Raw genomic sequence first — 19,137 nt, 5'->3', positions numbered from 1 at the left:
GTGTGGATCTGGGGAGCTCAAAGAAGGGCTTTCTCCTCACCTTTCTAGGGCTCTCTATCTTTCCTCGTGCCCTGCTCCTTGGTGGACCATCTCTATCTCCTCTCTAACGAGCACCCCCTGACTGAGGACGACGCTGCCATCTTTGATGGTAAGTGAGGAGACATGGAGCTCTTTCATTGTTAGAGGCTGAAACGCTGCATGTCAGGGAAGCCCTAGGCAGAGGGATGCGGGAGTTTCCATAGAGGCCTCTTGAAGTGCTCCTGACTCCGTAATTATCTACAGGGAGATAGTTTTCTTATTTTGGCATTTGTAGGGAGTTTTATTTTGTGAAACCTGCCGTTGTGCTCACGCCAGGAATGAGAAAATGGTGTCATGGCTGCAAATCTGCCGTGACTCGTTTCAGGTAACTTAAGAAGGAAGAATCCTAGATTTCAGGCTGCGCATTGCTCAGTGAAAAGGACCCGCATTGATGGATCCTTTGCCCTTGTGGCCTTACAAACTATGTGCGTAGGCTGTGGTTAACTGCCGCCTTCTTCACGCCTGCTCTGTGTGGGACAGATCTGCCAGGCTGGAGCTCCGTAGTCTGCTGGCAGGTCCCCAGTGCTGGTGGGGAGAGTGGGGTGCAGCAGCTCTTGTTTCTGATCGTGTGGGTGACCCCCCCCTCCCATATGAACCCTGCTTAAGGTTATCTCAGCTGGGTGCTTCCTCAGCTTTACCATCCCCACCGAGAGCCGCAAGACTTACTCTGACTCTGTGCAAGCGGTTCTGTTTCATAAAATTCCCCAATCTGTGTCTTGCTGAGGAAGTAAACAACTCCCTTCAAAGATTACAGACGAGAAGGAAACTTGTGATCCTCCAAGCACCCTGGGCTCAACTGCCCAGTTCTGCAAACTTTTAGTTTTTAGTGCAATGTTTTTGTATAAATGTTTTCATGTAAGCTGTGGAGAGGGACTGTGCCGTTTCTTGTCTCCAGGAAGTAAATGCCAGTGTGTGCAAAAGTTGTCGTTAATATTGTCGCCAGAGTGCCCTCTATGCTTTGCTGGCCGTGGAATGACGTTTCACAAGAAAAAGGCAACGGAAAATGTTACCTAAGCTCCACTTTCATGCTCGAGTGATTTTTGTATTTTTATAAAGAGGAATCGTCATCCATTTGGTTGAGCTATTTCTGGATCGGAGGGAAGGAGAGCTGGAGGCCTGGGCTTGGTTTGGGAGGCTAGCAGTTCCTGCCCTGTCTGTTTCAAACATCTCAAAAAAAAAAAAAAAAAAAAGTGACTTAATATTTAAAATGCGTACATAAAGGATTGCATTGCAAAGCAGTGATTTAAACCCTTGGTACTGAATTTTCAGACCCTTTCTAAGAATGTGAAAATCCTCTCTCAGCTGTGAGAGGTAGTGCTGCAAACAGATAGCTGCTGTAACGAGAGTGTGTTCTGCTTGGCAGAGCAAAGCTATCTGAGCCATTTGCTCTGGGGTTTTTCTGCTCTTACGCTGTACTAATTGCTTCCTTTCAACCTGTGGCTGGAGAAAATTCCTTGGAGGGAATTTCATTGATTTATTGTTGCATCAGTGCTTTTTACTTTCCAGATAATAAAGCCCAAATCTTGCCCTTGTTAAGTTTTAAATTGGTCTCATAGTTAACAGGGAAGGGTCAGTTTGACATGCGGGACTGAGACCAATCTGCTGCTAGCAGTTTGCTAATAGGAGCTGAACTAACTGGTTTTTGAATGGTCCTCCCACCTTCACTTTGAAATCTCTTGTAAATATACAGTTAGATTCTTTCATTACAGATTTGGAGATGTCTCGTGATGTTGTCTGTCTTGTCCAGTGCCTTCGACTGATCGGAGAATCAATTTCCATGGAAATGGCATTCATCATGGAAATGGCTTGCTCCCGCCTCCAGCCTCCAGAAAAGGCTGCAGAGCAGATCTTGGAGGACTTGATAGCTAATGACACGTAAGGAGCCGTTTTTGCAGAAGCTCCCCTGCAGGGAGGCAGGGATGGCTGAGCAGGGACTGCCTGGAGCCGTCCTTGATTGGCATCCAAGCGCATTTGGGATTTGCGGGCTCTCCCTGTGCTGCAGGAGACTTTTCCAGATCCCCTCAGAGATGGGGAGCGTGGGTACTGGGGACGTTAGCAGGGTCTTCCATCCAGAACCCCCTTGCTGTTTCCTGGGGCCCTCCAGAAAAGAAATGTTGGCGATTCTCAGGTGAGATAGAGAGTGGAAGAGGCGCAAGTTCCTGTTAGGTGATCATTGCAGCATGGAAAGCGAGTGCCTGCAGACGTTAGGTAGAGGTCAGAGCCTTGGTCAAGCCTTCTGAAGTCATTCCCCGGTGGAATGCCAGCCATCTGACTGTTATTTCCTGGTAGCCTGGGGGAGTGAAATAAATAGACTGGTCCCTGCAGGCGCTGTAATAAAACTCCAAGCCAGAAGAGGATTCCCATCAAGAATGCCCAGCCTGATCAGATACGCTCCCTTCCAGGGAGCATCAGTAAGGGAGGAAAGGGAGCCCTCTTGAGTTTAAACCTCATGTTGCTGATTATTATTATCTTTTTTACTTTGCAGGGAAAACATGATGGAGGATATACACAGCAAACTGCAAGAGATCAGAAACCCCATCCACGCCATCGGAGTGCTCATCCGAGAAATGGACTACGAGACGGACGCTGACATGGAAAGAGGTGAGAGCTCTACAGCAGCGTGTTTGGGCTGGGAAAACAGGCGGCTCAGCAAGTGTTCTTGTCCGTCTAGTTCCTCCCCTTATCTCAGTGATTTTATCTTTCAGCTCATCATCTAAATATGCGCATGAACCTCACCCAGCTGTATGGTAGTGGTACCGCTGTCAACGTGGTTTGCTGGGGGGTATGTAAGATTGCCACAATCCGTTTCCTGATCTGTCGGGACCTGTTGATCCTCCAACAGCTGTTGCTGCGGCTTGGAGATTCTGTGAGTACGGCCCTTGAAGCTACTGCTACGCTCTTTGAACTTTCGGATCTGGGGTTCTGCTGGTGCCAGACTGTGAGCTCTGTCTCTTCCCACAAAACACTGGAGGCTGTTTGAACTAGCCCGAGGCTTGGGCAAGCCCTGTTTTCTCCTCCAGCCGCTTTTGTCATCCTAAGCAAAGCAGTGGTGCGCTGCGCTCACACCCTAACTCCCTCTTTCCACGCTGAGCATCCAGGAAGCAGGAAGCAAAACTCTCTTGGCGGGAGGAGGGCATCGTTTCCAGCCCCCCTTCTGAAACAGCGCTGCCTGAGCACGTACAGTTCTCCTATCTATTCCCCATCCCTCCCACGCCACTGCGCAGCCCAGCACGCACACGATTGCAGCCTTGTTCTCTGGCAACGCAGCGCGCGACACCTTTGCGTCGCGGCGGCAGTGTTTACCCAGAGGACGTGGTTTCAGCCTCTGTGAGGCTGCTCCAGCCAGTGCAAACAGCCGCCGTGATGGCAGCTGTGTTTGTGGTCGTGGGGTGGGCTGGTCTGGGTCCATCCTGTTGGGTGTGTGGCCACGTGAGGGATGGTGCTGATGATTTGGGTGGACGCAGGGGTGTGGAACAAGTCCCCAGACAAGGGGAGCGTTGTTTAAACCAGTATTATTTACTTGGACACATTACTGCAGTAGTTTCTTAGTTGAAAAGAAATCCCCTTCTTCCTGGATAAGGTTGCCCTGGGAGCATTTAAAGCACGTTGCAAGGTGCCCTTCTGGAGCCAGGCTCTCACAAGGCATGTGACCTGCTGCTTGCTTGATGAGGAACTGCTGCTTTGCCACCTTGACGCGCTTGTGTCCTTCACAAGTGTGGATTGCTTTTCCTCCCGTGTCGCCCAGCCGTGCTGCTCTTGGCTGGAGCATACAGGGGTGCAATGCCTGGGCAGCAGGGCTGGGCCCTGAGATGGTCTCTGCAGCAAAGCCACAATTTCACTCTCGCTGACATCGCTGCAGCAGCGCAAAGCACCTTTTTGCTGGTGTCCCTGACATCAGCAGGTGCTGGTGTTTGCAGGGTAGAGAAGCACTCGGTGTGCATATAGCTTTGCTTGTTAAACTTTATCCACGGGGTCTGGGCCACCAGAATAGTTAACTCACCCCTTGGTCCTGAGGTGACACTGTCATTTGTGACTGGGTTATTCTGACACGTGCAAGAGTCCTGCTGGTCTCCTGGGTGGTTTGAGTTAACTGCCAGGCTATTGACCGCCTTGGTGTTCACAGGAGGGACAAGCTGGGCCTGATACAAACCTCTCTGATTGTCCTTGTCCTGCCGTTGCTCTCTGGGCTTGGCCTCTCAGTGTGCCAACCTCTGTGGTTTGCTTGCAGATGGTTTTGGGAGGGGGACAGCTGTTACAGTCTCAGCAGGACCTGCTGCACCGCACCACTCCCCTGCTGCTGTCCTACTACCTGATCAGGTGGGCAAGCCAGTGCCTAGCGTCGGACGTCCCTGTCGACACGCTGTAAGTCTCTACTGTGCCCATTCTGTCTTTGAATGATTGTAGGTTTCTGCTAAATCCACCTGGAATGCCCTTCCTGCTATGAAAAGCTGGTGGTTGCTGTGGGAGTATCACTCTGGGAGTCAGGTTGTGCTGGGGAGGGTTTTTTTTTTCCCTTCCATGTTTTGAGCTGACTCTTTGCCTTGTGCTAATTCTGCCGTGTGAGGTCTCGCTGTTCTGTGCACTGTTGCCTTTTTCAGCCGTAGGAGTCATTCGAGTTGAACAATGAGCGCAATTAAAGCAGGAGGCGTTTTGTTGTCTCTTCACTGATGGCTTTTTCTTCTCTAGGGAATCTAATCTGCAGCATCTATCTGTGTTGGAGTTAGCAGACACCACTGCTCTAACACCCCATAAACTAGGTAAGATGTCCACAGGTCACCAGCTCTCGGTTTCTGTTATTTATACCTCTTGCACTCTGCGTCTCTGCCACCCGAGGGAAATGCTTCATGCAGCAAGCTAATGGAGTGCGTGGTTGAATGACCCCACTTCACGTGGAGATGTTTGTCATGCTGTCCACCAAAAAACGACAACAAAAACAAAGTCTCTTGTAGCATTGGACTCGGACCAGAGAGTCCACGTGGATCTTATTCTCAGCCTGAGGAGGATGGGAAGGCCTTGCTCAGCTAAACGTTATTAATTCTGGCCCTGGCGGTATCAGCCAAGCTCACCTCTCGCTCCTCTACGTTACAGTGGCTGTAGTGGGTCGGACCAGGTCTGTCCTGCTCGCTAGCCTTTATCCCACAGCGAGCAGGAGCAGCAGCTCAAGGAAGCGAGAGAATGTAGAAATACTGCCCCAAAACATGCTTGTGCTTCCAACACTTTGCAATTCAGACGTCAGTGTTGCTCACAGCCAGTACCTCAAGGGGGAAATTGCAGCTGATTAATTCATTCGCATTTTAGAAGTCTTGCTGCAAAGACGTACGCTTTGGGTTACTGTCTTGAGGGAGAAATCCTAATGGGGGAGAATATAAGGCAACTTAATTAGGAGGACGCGTACCTTGAAGTGGTTACAGAAGGAGGTGGTGAGCAGGGTAGGGGAGAAAATGCACAGGTAAGAAGAGCCTGCTGTAACTAGTCAGCCTGGCACTTCGAGGCTGAGACACTTCAGAGTGAGCTGAGAAAATCAGTGACAAACAGGCAGCAGTGCCACGCGTGAAGAGCTGTGAGCTGGGGAAGAATTTCCTCCGCTTGCTGAGGAGCCTGGGGCATCTGTGCACTTTGTAAGCAGGCTGCAATCTTCAGAGTCCGAACTCTCCCTGAATGAGAGTCTCGGTTCAGGAGGCAGTTGCCTCGACGTAAATGTCAGCGCCTGAAAGCGAAATTGAAAACATCCTTTGTGTGCGCCAGTGTCGTGGGTTATTTCTTGGCCCGCTCATGAGGAAAGTCCTGTTTGGCCACTGTGCTTCAGGAAAAATATGTGAAACGTAGGGAAGATAGAAAGGAGGTGGCAGCTTGGGGAGAGGCGTTGAGAACAGTTAGCTAATGGGACATTGGACTGCTTAGGGTGCTGGAATGAGGAGGGAGGCTTTTGAACAGAGCCAGATAGCCAAATCAGCACTCCCTCAGCCCTGCCCTGCAAAACACCAGTCGTGCTGGAAAGCTGCAGCTGGGTTGCGAATAGTGCAACTGGAGAGAGAGAGCACAGCCCTTTTTTTTCCGTGTTATAAATGAGTTGCGGTTAATAAACATTGCCGTATGTGGCTCTTTGATCTCCTGCTACTCCCTCTGACTTAACCAGACGGCAAGAGAAATCCAAAACCAACAAGTTTGAGTATTGAACGTGCTTATTGTTTTGCTCTGACTTAATCTGTCATGTTTGGGCTGATGAGCACAGCACTATGTAGAAAGCCTGGGATGGCTGCTGCGGGCCCTCTTCTCAGTGTCTCTTCAACTTGTATTTTTAGTATCCGGCCCTCAAACAATTGTGGAGCTGTTCTTCCAGGAAGTGGCCAGAAAGCACATCATATCTCGACTCTTCTTGCAACCAGACACCTCTTTGGCTGAAACAAGTTTGAACTGGCCCCATCTCATTACCACAATAATGGCTGACTTTTTGCCGCTCCTGTATCCTTGCCTCTAAACCCGGTGCCAGGTGCTCGGTCTCACCGGGCTGTGACCAGGGGGAGTTTCTGTACGGCATGGCAGTGCCGGAGCCCCTGCACGAGTTGTGCAAGATTGTACAGAGGCTGCGTATCACGTCCCAGTCCTGAGGCTGGGAGCGTCAGTGGGTCTCTGGGAGGAGGGTTGGGGCTAGCAGAGGGGTTAGAGTGGAGGGCTGCGGACTGCTCAGGGGCTGTAAGTTGACCATCTCTTCCAGCGAGCCTCGTGCAGTTCCAAAATCAATGTTTTCCATACCCAAATTTCAAAGACAAGTCTCCTGAACAAGTGACTGTTGTTAGTGTTAATGGGATTTGTGAGTATTTCAAGGTTTCACAGACTCGATCCCCTTTAGGTGCACAATAAAGGATTTGAGTTTTTGACTTTAAGCCCGTGAGCTCTAGCAACTTGACTTGGCGAGGTGCGATGCTGGGAGATTTGGAAGGGTAACAAGATTGGGGCAGTTGTGGATTAGATGTACTAATGGTTTTGTTCTAATATGGATAAATCTTATTACAGAATAATGACTTGTATAAAGAGCAGCTTAATCTTCTCTCCTTTCCCCCCACAAACTGAGCGCGAGAGGCATGTCGACTTTCAGACTACTCCTTTGGGCTCTCCGGACTGGATTGTCCTCTGTTCCTTAACCTCCGCTCAGATGGCCCAGCAATCCCGGCTTCCTCTTCCCCGAGTGCCTGATGGGGAGCTGTCAGTACACCCAGCTGCAGGTGAGTGCTTCACGCCGGCTCTCTCACGGGAGCTGAAAGGGGAAGAGCAGGAGCGAATGCAACAGTCTCTTTTCATGCATGGGTTTCTTTCAGTAGCAGCTCTGCGCTTTGGCTGATGCAGAGGCGTAACGCAACGTGAGCTCCGTGCACAGCCACCTTAGCTCTGCTTAGAAGCTACCCAAAACATCACCTTTCCAGGCGGTGGAGTTTGTTCTGCTTTCCCCCCGTTGGCTGCTCGCTGAGCTCAGATGTGAGCTCATCTTCCCAAGCGCTCTGCTCCCATGTCTCCCTTTTGAACATGATGGGCTGGAAGTTTCTCCTGCTGATGAAAGGATCTGAAAGGAACGATTCTTTTGGAGAATTGTTAGGAATCTCTCTTACAACTATCGCAGCATCAGTGCAGTGAACAAATTGTGAGGTAGCGAATATCTTCCATCTTCCTCATTCATCCCTCTCGTTCCCTGTAGTGACCACCTCTGCTAACAGAAAGGCTTTTTGCTAAATATCTCGTACCTAGAAAATGCTGCAGAGAGTTTGTTCAAGATGGTAGTCTTACGCTTTTCCTCTTTTATCTGTTCTCGAGAAAATCCAGGCATTAAGTGCTCAGGATTATTATGTACCCTTTTTGTGGAGGAGGGTCTCCCAGGGCTTGTCTGACAGCATGATACTGTACGCAAGAAACATCTTTGCGGAGCTTGTTTAAATATCACAGCCAGCCCTTAACCTAACAGTTTGTTAGCTGCTGATGTACCCGTAGCCTTTTCTGTGGAACCGTTGCAAACAGATTGCCCATGGGACTAAGGGTTCAGAAGGCTCTCTTCAACCCAGCAGCAGAAATACTGTTTCAGGAGGGCTCATCTATCTCTTAAATGTCCTTATTAGTAAAAACCGGTGTAAGAAACATCCATCGTCTTTCCATCCCTGGCTGCGCTCCCAACATCCTGGTAGGGTGAGTGAACTACTTTTTTTCAGGTGTCTCCATAGACTGCTGTATTTCACACCACTGTTTCTCCACCGTGCTCTTCAGGGGCTTGGTGGTTGTAGCTGCTCTAGTTCTGAACTGCACGATTTCTTGTCTGCAGCGCCATGTGACACATTTCATTCCCCGACTGATGGCAGTTCCTGGAGGCGCGCAGGGCTAGGCAGGCTGTTATTAATGAGATGTTCTTCCTGCGCTTAGCAGAGCCTTTTATTCTCCCAGTCCCTTACACCTAGGGGCTGAATTGCTTTCTTTTGTGTTCATGCTGCTGCTGAGAGATATGTCAAATCTGCAGAGCTTTTGAGCCAGGAAATGCCAAGACGGTTTGGGCAGCATCGTTCTACCTCCTGGCATATGTGCACTCTCGTGGTGCGAGCACGCCTTGAATTTCCTTGCATTGCTTTCGCCTCACTTGTGCCCCGCCTCGAGGAGATACGAGAGACTTTCATCTCTGCAGGAGCAGGCTCTTCCTCCTCCCCGCCACCTTCTCCTACGCTTACTGATCCCAGTCGGTCATGTAAACTTGGATTAAGTGCATTGACCTCGGGGAGCTAACACCAGATTTGCTGTGAGCGTGAGCACGGTGACCCAAATAGAGGTGGAGATACAGGAAGCACCCTGCGAGTAACAGGCGGGCACAGAGAAGGTCTAGTGACCAAAGCACTGGCCTGGGACGAGGGCCAAACCTCTCCTTGTTGCTTATTCTGTATGACAAGCTGTTGAGCAAGCCGGGGGTGGGATTTATCTATTGTAGCTGGCTAATCTGCGCGGTGCATCCAGGCTCAGAAGATGCATAGCCACGTGGCTTTTAGTGGACCTGTGGCTGGGGTAGGCGAGGCATGTGTGCTGGTGGTTTATGCACATGCAAAGATGCAGGTTCGGCTGGTGAAACCTTGGCTTTACCGCCGGTTCCTGGCTTCTCCTTCTCCTTTCCTGCTGAGTCCCAGAGCCCTGCTAGTAGGACATCTCTGCTTCTCCAAGTATGAATAGCATACGCCACTCTCCCAGGCACGAGGGATGCCAGCTTTTTGAGTTTTCATCATGCCTCCTAGCTGCTTCTTGATAGGTGATGACACTTTGCAGCCCTTATATTATCCTGACAGAGCAGGCACAGGGCCAGGTTGAGTCGTATCACCCTGGCCAGCGTCCGTGTTGAGGCTTTATTTGCGGCGTGTCCTTGGTGCCGTCAGCGCTCCACCCCGTGCCTGTCAGTTTATTGTTGTAATCCGTGGTCTTCCTTGGCTGTTCTCCCTCTCCTGCCCTGCTGCACAGATACCGCTCTTCTAATGCCTGCTTTGCCTGTTCTCCCCCTGCCTTCACACGTGGGTGCTCCCGTTCAGGCTCTGTGCACGCCAGGGTAATGTTTCCTTTGCGGTTCCCTACAGCAGGTTTGCAGCGGTTGTAGAGAGCGTCGTGTCTAATTTTTGGGGATGTTGGGTGCTGTTTCTGAGGCGTTTCGTACAGACACTGGAGCTATTCAAAGCAGGTTGTTTCCCAGGCGTGCGTGGGGGATGTCTCCCCATCTGTGCACCGAGGGGGCTTTGGAGTTGGGGAAACCAGCCCTCGAGCTGGAAGAGTGGGATTTGTGTGAGCACTGCAGCTAAAGGGGCCACCAAAATAGTGCTTTGGTGTTAGAGACCGAACTCTTCCTCTGGTACTGGGTGCCTGCAGGTCATGAGCGAGTGCTGACCTGAATCGAAACTCCCATTCCTCCTCTCCCGTAGGAATACATACGCCTGCTGCAGCCGTGGTGCCACGTGAACATGGGCTCCTGCTGCTTCATGATGGGCCGGTGCTACCTTGTCATGGGTGAGGGGCACAAGGTAAGGCCCTCGTCTCCTTTCGGTGCCGCCTCCCTCTGGGGTCTGGAACCTTTTTCCTTGGGAGGGAGGAGGTGCACAGGTAGGGCCAGCCTTGTTTCTGCTGTGCGAGTCAGGAAACATCCATCTCGAGCTCTGCCTCCTTTGGGCAAAGAATGGGATTGGAGGGGCATGGTGGGATCTGCTCTTGGGGAAGTTCTTGTTAGCTTGGAGCCAGCAGGTCTTGGACACCGGAGCTGAAACGGGCAGCATTCTCCTCTCACCGGTACAGCAGGCTGGGTCAGTCCCCCACGGGGCACACACAAGCTGCTTTCTGCTCTGCTTCTAGGCTTTGGACTGTTTCTGCCAAGCTGCGTCAGAGGTGGGAAGAGAAGAGTTCTTGGACAGGCTGATCCAACCTGAGGAGGGTGAGATGGTCTCCACTCCACGTCTACAGTACTACAACAAGGTATGGCTGAGCCAGCCCAGCCTACACGGTCCAGACCAAGTAAATTGGCACAGAGAGTCATTCCACACAGATGCCGCTTGGAGAGAGAATTCCTGCTCAGTCCCTGGCTTTCGGGGAAGTGACTTGAGACTCAGAAAACATACTTTTTTGGGAGGTGAAACCTCAGTGTAGTCTGTTTACGTTCTTTGGGGGGTGATGACGAGGTGACTTCAGTGTGAAAGCTAGGTACTTTCCACCTATTAGTATCCTAATAGCAGAGGACTTTGTTATCCAGCAGAAAAAGGCAGGGTGAGATCCAGCTGCTGGAGGCAGAAGCCGGGCGTGTCCAGGCTAGACGTAAGATGCTGCTTAAGGGAAGGTTATTAAGCTTTGAGGCAAATTAAAATTAATGTCTTTAAATTGAGATAGGATCTTTCTTCCTGCATAATACCATAGTTCAGACAGGCTGCAAGCTCGGACCTAGACTCATTGTAAGGGATTCCCTGATTTTAAAATCCAGAAAACACAAGGATTGTCAGGTGCCCTCGGAGAGGGAACTTCTCTCTAATACAGCTGCACGTGTGCCTGGGGACAGAGTCATTTACCTCTCTGTCACAGGGGTTTACTGTAACCATCAATGCTAAAATGTTTCCGAAAATTCTCATGTGCAGAGATGAATCCTCCAGAAAAGCCATAGCCTGGGCCTGTTGTGCTGGGATTTGGTTCAGACTTCTGCGACTTAGCAAAATCTTTCCTTTTTCAGTCTAATCACTTAGTAGCAAAATCTTTTGACTGCTCTTACGGTTAGTAGGGGCAGGAGTAGCTCTTAAAAAAAAACAAACAAACAAGAAAACCCTCGACAACCTGACCCATTCTTCAGTACCGCTGCAGCCAGCAGAGTATTGTCTTCTCCAGGTTCTGCGCTTGTTGGACATGGTTGGTTTACCGGAGCTGGTCATCCAGCTGGCTACGCTGGCTATCATGGAATCGGCGGATGACTGGAGAAGCCAGGTACAAGTCACTTCTTTTGCATCAGGATGTTTCTTCAGGGAATTTCTTTTTAGTTGTATAACTTGAAACATGCTGGTTTGTGCTCTTTGGTGTTTTCAGGCTACTTTGAGGACTTGCATCTTCAAACATCACTTGGATTTAGGACACAACAGTGAAGCATATGTAGCCTTAACGCAAAACCCAGATCCAAGCAGGTAGGTGATAGTTTTATGCCTTTATGCTCACTTGTCTCAGAGGTCTATGTACCTCCTCCAATTTTTCTGTCAAACTGAAAGGAAGATACGATGCTTTAGGGTAGGACATGGCCGCTGTGTTAAGAGGTGCTGTTTAGCACGTGTAAAGGTGTGTTTAAAAAGACATACTTCATTTTTTTAAGAACAGCTGGGATCGGCACTATCTCAAAGGTGGAAACTGGGGCAGGGGGGAGGAAAAGCTGAGCTGATTCAGGGAAGAGCCAAAAGACTGGCTAAAGGATCACATGCGGCGTTGTATGTTGAAAAGCTTTAGGAGTCCAGTCAATTTAGCTTAGTAAAGAAAAGACTTGGAGTTGAATTTTCAGCTTGAGTACCATTTGGGACGTGAACTGGGTAGAGGAAGCCTCACTCTAGCAGAGGAGGATGTGATGAGCAGGAACGGCTGGAATAGACGTTCAGAGGAGAAGTAGGAATGCATTTTAATTGAGGCTGAAGATCTTACCAAATAGAGCTGAGGGAGGGAGACTGCACTCCTGAGAGACCTTTGCAGAGGATCTCTGCTGTTCAGCATCTCTATTCCCAGCACAGAAGTCTGAAGGGACTTCTTGGTTCTAAGCCAGAAAAAAAAACCTACGGAGCTCGTCACAAAGCAGCACGTTCATGGCTTAAAGCCTGCACCCTGGAGATGGGTTTGTTCCCGCTCCTCCAGAACGGTTGTGCGTCTTTCTCCGCAGGCAGCTGGACTGTCTGCGCCAGCTAGTGGTGGTTCTCTGTGAGCGCTCCCAGCTCCAGGACCTGGTGGAGTTCCCTTACGTCAACCTCCATAACGAGGTAATCGGCCTGCGCTGGGAGGAAGGGGGGCACAACCGCTCTCTTTAAAGGGATTGTCAACCCATTTGAGGCCTCTGTGTGCTGGCAGGTCGTGGGGATCATCGAATCTCACGCTCGAGCAGTGGACCTGATGACCCACAATTACTATGAGCTGCTGTACGCTTTCCACATCTACCGCCACAACTACCGCAAGGGTGAGGCTCGGGGTGGGCACGTTGTAACAGTGTTCCTGCCTGGGACATCGCTTCCCCTACCCCCACGGAGCGGCCTGTCCTGGGTCTTGGCTGATTATTCCCCTTCTCTCTTCAGCTGGAACAGTGATGTTTGAATACGGCATGCGCCTGGGCAGGGAGGTGCGGACGCTCCGAGGGCTCCAGAAACAGGGAAACTGTTTCCTCGCTGCTATTAACTGTTTACGGTTGATCCGCCCAGAGTACGCCTGGATAGTGCAGCCAGCTTCTGGAGCTGTGGTAGGAGATGCTGAGCTTGCTGTGAAGCCTCTGACCTGAGCTATTGACTGTGGGGACACTTAGAGCTGTACATTTGGGAAGGAGCTTTCAAAATCCTTTCCGATGTGATGAACGGAGGCGTTGGCCTTCTTAATCTGCTGCTCTCATCTTCTTGGCCAGCTTGTGCAGCACTGTTGAGCCCTGCTCAACGGAGACGTCAGTCCTATCCGTCACCCTTGTGTCGTTGCTCCTTTTTTGGAGCAAGGTGGAAGCAGGACAGCTTTTGCAAGGGGGATTGTGTAAATATGTGGGAATAGATCACCTTTTGTCAAAGACAGAGCAAATTTTTTGGGGGATTCTGAACAACCGGAATACCGGTCAAAAAGAGAATTACTGTAACATGGTTTGTGTTTCAAATCTGTTTGCGGGGAGGTGGTGACCGTAGCCTGATCAGCTAATGCTGTGCCATGTTTCTGATAGCCAGAGATAAATGTAACCTGAACTGCCAAGTGGTTGTATGGCTTTTCTGATTCAAATCAAGGCTTGAAATGGAGAGCTGGTGTTGGGGCTGTATCGTATGGAGGCAGTTTGTCCTTTGGAAGCCAGGTGGACATAAACCTTTCTGGTTTTTTTCCTGCAAGTATGAACGCCCTGGAGCATCCCCCAAGAGAAGCCACGATGGGGAGTGCACGGCTGTTCCAAGTAAGTGCCCAGTCCTGGTGCTTCCTCTGACTCTTGTCAGAGAGCAGCCTTTCCCCTGGCCTCAGAGCTCTGCTGTTCCCGTGTGAGCTGGGAGACAGCTCCGGGCAGCTCTCACCTCTGTCAGATCAATAATTTGGGGGACTCTCCGCTAGTTAACTCTCCCAGCATTCGTGTCTCCCAGGTGCAATATGCTGCCATGTAACAGCTATTCCCCAAGGAGCTTCTGTGCACACTCCTCTGCAGTTTGATGTCTTGTCAGCGCTTTTGCTTTCAGTGGAAATAACTTGTAATTTAAAAAGAAAAAAAGCCTTTGTGAGGCAATTTCTGGTTGTTCGAGACTTTTGTGTTTGTGCTCTTGGAAACCTTGCTGACGTAGTGAGTCTCTGCTGGTAAGGTCTCCACTCTGCCTGTGTCTTCCAAAGCAGAGGATGGTGGGGTCAGGTTAGGCTCATAATCCTCAGCTTTATGGTAGAAAAATTTAAGGTCAGGTATTTTTAAAACAATTGTTTCTGAATGAGCTCTTTTGTAGCATATGCCTGGCAGTCAGAGCAGCAGCTGTTACCAAACATTAGATAACATCTCTAAGAGAGGAGGAACTGGAGGTTTGTATCAAGGAGATGGGCACAGTTCAAGGTAGCAAGGAAGGGACAGCAAAACCTGACCCCTTTTTTGGTGCTTTCTGTGGTACGACTCCTCTTAGGATGGCAGAGGAGTCTAGACGTTTTGCACAATGCCTGAGGAGCCCTTTTTAAAATGCTGAGAGCCCTTCGTGTCCATCTGTTACAGCAACTCGCCAAATCGAGATCCTGGAGCTGGAGGATTTGGAGAGGGAATGTGTGTTGGCCCGGATCCGTCTGACTCTGGTGCAGCATGACCTGTCAACAGCGGCTGTGGCAGGTAAGAGGGACGCAGCGCAGCCATCTCTCACTTCCCCTGAGGTTTTTGCTTGTTAGAGCGCTCTTCAGTTGTAGCTCAAGTGAGGAAGCAGCAATTTTGTTCTGACCCAGAGACAAACCCAGGAGCTGGCAGGGACCGTTCAATTCACCTCCCTAGCATGAAATCTTGCCATCAAGTTCAGCAGCTTTGGAGAGGCAGATCAGGAGAACTGGTTTTCAGTTTTCCACCATTTTTTGGCTTTGGCAAGCTTTAGTAGTACTCTGCAGCGTGGGGCTGGGGTTGAGCTCGTGGGTTGGGACAAAAAGGCATCTTTTCGTCTTGCTGGAAGTTGCTCCCAGATGAAGCAGAATTAAAGCCCTAGAAAAAACAGTTGCTGCTAGACTTAAAATTATTTTCCTGGACAATCCTGCTTCACGACGCAGTGTTAGCTTATCAAAGTTGTTCCTTGTTGAGGAGTAGAAAGCTGCAACTCTCCCACCCTGACCCTTTAAGTACATTCTACCACTCTTTGATAGGAGTTACGCAACACGTACACATTTTTCCCCTTTATCAGATGACTTCCCAGTAAGGGATTGCAGAGAAGGGATTGAACAGCTGGTTTGAGGGCAAACTGGAGGCACAGGGAGCCGAGTGCCACAGTTTCATCTCACCTCCTGCCACTGCCCCTCCTGCCTGCGGTGGCAGAGCTGAGCCGATGCCTTGTTCTCTTGGATACAGGCCTGCTGCGCCAGTGACAGGCTGTCCCCTCCTACTCCCCTAAACAGCGGCAGCATTTGGCTACGGGCCGTACGTTGCTGCCTGTGTCCCTCTCCAGCTGGTGCCTGATCAGGGGCGGCTCCGTGGGTCACTGCTGCTTTGTGCAGTCCCTCCAGGGACGGCTCCTGGGCTCATGAGATGTTCCCGAGACCAAGAAAGCCTCAAGCCATGTGATGAGAAATACTGCTGCAGGGTGTTTTGTGTTGGGCTGTTAGCACAGCGAACGCTGCCGCTGATTTGTGCGGGGTTAGGCCCCAGTAAGCACTGGGGTGTGACTGGGGAAGGTGCTTACCTGGTCCTCTTTCCCTGCAGGCAACTCTACACCCGAGGAAACGGTTGCTCTCCTGGTCCGGGCCGGCCTCTTTGACACCGCCATCACTCTGTGCCAAACGTTCAAGCTGCCCTTGACACCCATCTTTGAGGGACTCACTTTCAAGTACGTAGCGAGCTTCTCCTCGCCTCGGGCGATGCGCGGCTGGAGGGACGTGTGCCGCACGATGCTTGGCAGGGTGCAACTTGCAGCTCCCCAGGGTCAGAAGCCAGCGCTGTCCTGACCTGTCTGCTCGCCGTGGCTGCTAACGCTGTGCACAGCCTTGGCAGCTGCTGGCTCGGTGGTTTTGCGGTGGAACTTGCTCTTCACACCTGAGAAGGAAAAATAAGGGAGCCTTGCTGAGCAGAAAGCAGAAGGAAGAGATTTCTTCCTGGTCTCAAGGGAGGGAGCTGGCATCTGACAATTGCCGGTGATCCCAATCCAAGCACAACCATCATCTAGAGACCTTTTCTGGTGAGCCGGCTCGTGGCACACTCTGCTGATGCCCAGTGAGCTGCTTAGAGGAGATTTGTCCAAGCTGTTGAGCGGCGCTCAAATAGCGGTTGGCAGAGCACTCGCTCTTCTGTCTGATCTCTGTGCTAGCCGTTTGCTCTCATGCCTCGTCTCCAACCCCAGGATTCCCCTTCTCCTTTGCGTCTCCACGCTTACAGAAGATGCGTTGTGCCTGCAGAGTTGTTCAGGAGCTCTGCTGCAACCTGTTCCTGTGGCTGGGTGCACAGAGGGCATCTCTTACCCAAGCTCGGGCCCTAAAGCTTGCTAACATCAGAGTCGTTATTAATTCCTCTCTGGCACTTACAGCAGCTTAGAAATCACTCTAATGGCCACCTTTTCCTGCCAAGCCAGCTAACTCGTAGCTGTTGCTTGGGAATAGTCCTGTGAGGGGTGGCTTTGATGCTGGCAGCTCTGGCAAGGCAGGGTGACAGGGCTGGGCTCTGACGGCACCCACCTTTGTGCTGCTCTGTCTTGCAGGTGCATCAAGCTGCAGCTGGGTGGGGAGGCGGCGCAGGCAGAGGCCTGGGAGTGGCTAGCAGCAAACCAGCTCTCCGCCCTGGTTACCACCAAGGAGTCCAGGTAGGTCTTTGTCTGGGGGGGAGAAGAGCAGAGCTGCTCTTTGTGAGTTATTTCTGGAGGTAAAACCCTTGCAGGAATCCAGAGGGTCACAGATTCATAAAACCCCCTTAAAGCAGACCTGTGGGACTGGGACAGCGTGCTTCCACGCTGTCACCAAGCTCTCCCCAGCCTGCTGTATGCAGCACGCCCCGCTTTGCTGGGCCTCGAGTGCACACTTTGAACCTGGGCAGCAGGACAGGTCCCCTGGAGCACACCGTGGCCTCGCAGACAGTCGCAGGAGCTGCTGGCGCGGGTTCCGAGGGGAAATATTGCCTTGCAGTGCCACAGATGAAGCCTGGCGGCTGCTGTCATCCTATTTGGAGCGTTACCCGTCCCAGAACAGCCTGTACCATCGCTGCGTCATCAATAGGCTCTTGGCGCACGGGATACCTCTGCCCAACTGGCTCATTAACAGCTACAAGGTGAGGAGAGGGAGAGGGTCACGGCTCAGCGTGTACTGCCTGCTGGCCAAAAATCCCCAGCTGTCCCAGAGCTGCCAGATCACCACCTCCTTGCCAGGCACCTCCTCGTTGCAAGCTTCACCCCGCCTTCCTGTTCCCAGCTCCAGGAACCCGTCCACGGATGCTTTGTGCCTGTTACTGAGGCTTGGAGCTGGTTCCTCTTGGCATCGTGGTGGCTCCTGGGTGTGTTCCCTGGCTGACGTTTCCCTCTTTGCTTGCAGAAAGTGGATGCTGCCGAGCTCCTGCGTCTCTATCTGAATTACGACCTGCTGGAGGAGGCTGTGGATCTGGTCCTGGAGTACATAGACGCTGTGCTGGGCAAAGGGCACCAGTATTTTGGAATCGAGGTGAGCTCACCTGCAGCAGCGTGGGATGTGGCGGGGACCGTTCCTTGGGGCAGATCCCGCTTGGGGTTTGGGTATCGTGCCCGCGACTTGCGTGACGGTGCCTCCAGGAGAAATGGGTGTGGATAACCCGTCCTAGAGGAGAGGGGACCTCTTAGTTGGGACCAGGAGGACAAGAAGGTGTCGCGACATGGCGGCTGGGAGCTCTTCCTCGCCGTGGCTATGGGGAGGAGCGTTTCTGCCACCAGCACAACATGACACGAGGGTTCTTGTCCCCTCCAGTTCCCGCTGTCCGCCACGGCCCCGATGGTGTGGCTGCCCTACACCGCCATCGACCAGCTGCTCCAGGCGCTGCGGGAGAGCACCACCAACCATTACAACGTCGTGGTAGGTACAGCTTCCCCGGGGAAAAGGAAGTGTGCTCGCAAACACCCCGAGGAGCAGCCGAGGGGTGGCAGGGAGCACCGCAAGGTGCCCTGCCTGCTCCCACTCCTGCCCGAGCAGAAGAAAAGTGGGAATGGGGTGTGGAATGGGGCGGGAGCGTGGGATGGGGTGGGACAGTGGAAGCACTCATCTCTGACGCCTGTTCTCCCCCTCGCCCAGCTCTATCAGAAGCTGCATGACAAGATGGAGGACTACCAGCAGAAGGTCAGCGTGGCCACCCGGGATCGCCTGTACCGCCGCAACTAGCGGCACCTCCATCGCCCGCCCGCCCTCGGCCACCGCCCCCAGGCCCCCGGCTCTGCCCCGGGACAGCGCCTGCTCAAGGTGACGTCCCTGGGAGCTGACGCCGTCCCACCCCGCGCTGGCTCAGCCGGTGGTGCTATTTTTACTCATATTTTCCGTAAGGGTCCAGTTCGGGAGGGGTGGAGTGCACCTTCAGCGTGTCACCTCGCTCTCCCTGTCCCCTCTGGGGGGTGGTCAGTGATTAGTGGAGCCCCGGCGTGCCACCGTCACCTTGGCGGTGGTCCCCTCACTCATCTTGTACCATACGCAGCAGGTTTTGGCGTTTCTTTTATTTATTGTTGTGTTTTTGGATGAACTTTAATAAAATCAAAGCGTTATTACAGGCCTGTGTCGGGCTGGGTGTGCTCCCAGGGGTGCCTGGGGAGCACAGTGGCGATTTTGGGGGGTTGAGGGGTGAAGCCAGCGCCGGCTGTGGGGCTCCTCTTGCTGAGATCTTGTACCCCTCCTCCCTTTTGTGTAGGGAACTCCCTATAGGACCATGCTGTAGGGCAATATGGAGCTCTAGGGCCCAGGGACAGCACCAAGTCGTACTGCAGGATGGATCTATGGCTGAGGGGTGGCACCTTGCTATAGGGCCAGGGGCCAGGACTGCCCTATAGAGCCAGGACTGCCCTATAGAGCCAGGACCACCCTAGAGCCAGAGAGGTGGGGCTGAGGGGCAGTGCTGTGCTATAGGGCAGGACGGAGCCATAGCCCCAAGGGGGTAGGACAGGCCTATAGGCCCTAGGGGTGGTATGCACTATAGGCTCAAGGGCCAGCATCATCCTATAGGTCAGG

At 52.0% G+C, this 19,137-nt stretch overlaps 1 protein-coding gene across 1 annotated transcript in view; it reads left to right on the top strand.

Moving 5' to 3' along the window:
* NUP160 (nucleoporin 160) overlaps positions 1–18,303 on the top strand; it is a 28,650-nt gene extending 10,347 nt beyond the window's left edge. The window contains exons 13-35 of the mRNA XM_059826077.1: positions 49–148; positions 1,788–1,953; positions 2,564–2,679; positions 2,784–2,944; positions 4,307–4,440; positions 4,765–4,835; positions 6,381–6,540; positions 7,232–7,301; positions 10,005–10,103; positions 10,429–10,548; positions 11,443–11,538; positions 11,638–11,732; positions 12,467–12,563; positions 12,652–12,757; positions 12,873–13,033; positions 13,654–13,714; positions 14,501–14,611; positions 15,680–15,803; positions 16,668–16,769; positions 17,089–17,230; positions 17,491–17,616; positions 17,896–18,000; positions 18,217–18,303. Of these exons, the coding sequence (XP_059682060.1) occupies positions 49–148; positions 1,788–1,953; positions 2,564–2,679; positions 2,784–2,944; positions 4,307–4,440; positions 4,765–4,835; positions 6,381–6,540; positions 7,232–7,301; positions 10,005–10,103; positions 10,429–10,548; positions 11,443–11,538; positions 11,638–11,732; positions 12,467–12,563; positions 12,652–12,757; positions 12,873–13,033; positions 13,654–13,714; positions 14,501–14,611; positions 15,680–15,803; positions 16,668–16,769; positions 17,089–17,230; positions 17,491–17,616; positions 17,896–18,000; positions 18,217–18,303 (2,610 nt within the window). The remainder of the gene's footprint in view (positions 1–48; positions 149–1,787; positions 1,954–2,563; positions 2,680–2,783; positions 2,945–4,306; positions 4,441–4,764; positions 4,836–6,380; positions 6,541–7,231; positions 7,302–10,004; positions 10,104–10,428; positions 10,549–11,442; positions 11,539–11,637; positions 11,733–12,466; positions 12,564–12,651; positions 12,758–12,872; positions 13,034–13,653; positions 13,715–14,500; positions 14,612–15,679; positions 15,804–16,667; positions 16,770–17,088; positions 17,231–17,490; positions 17,617–17,895; positions 18,001–18,216) is intronic.
* Positions 18,304–19,137: the final 834 nt, after the last annotated feature.

Source organism: Gavia stellata, chromosome 17, assembly GCF_030936135.1.
Source record: "Gavia stellata isolate bGavSte3 chromosome 17, bGavSte3.hap2, whole genome shotgun sequence".
Taxonomy (NCBI): domain Eukaryota; kingdom Metazoa; phylum Chordata; class Aves; order Gaviiformes; family Gaviidae; genus Gavia; species Gavia stellata.
Note: the sequence above shows the minus strand (reverse complement) of the source record. Positions and strands in the feature narration are given on the sequence as shown.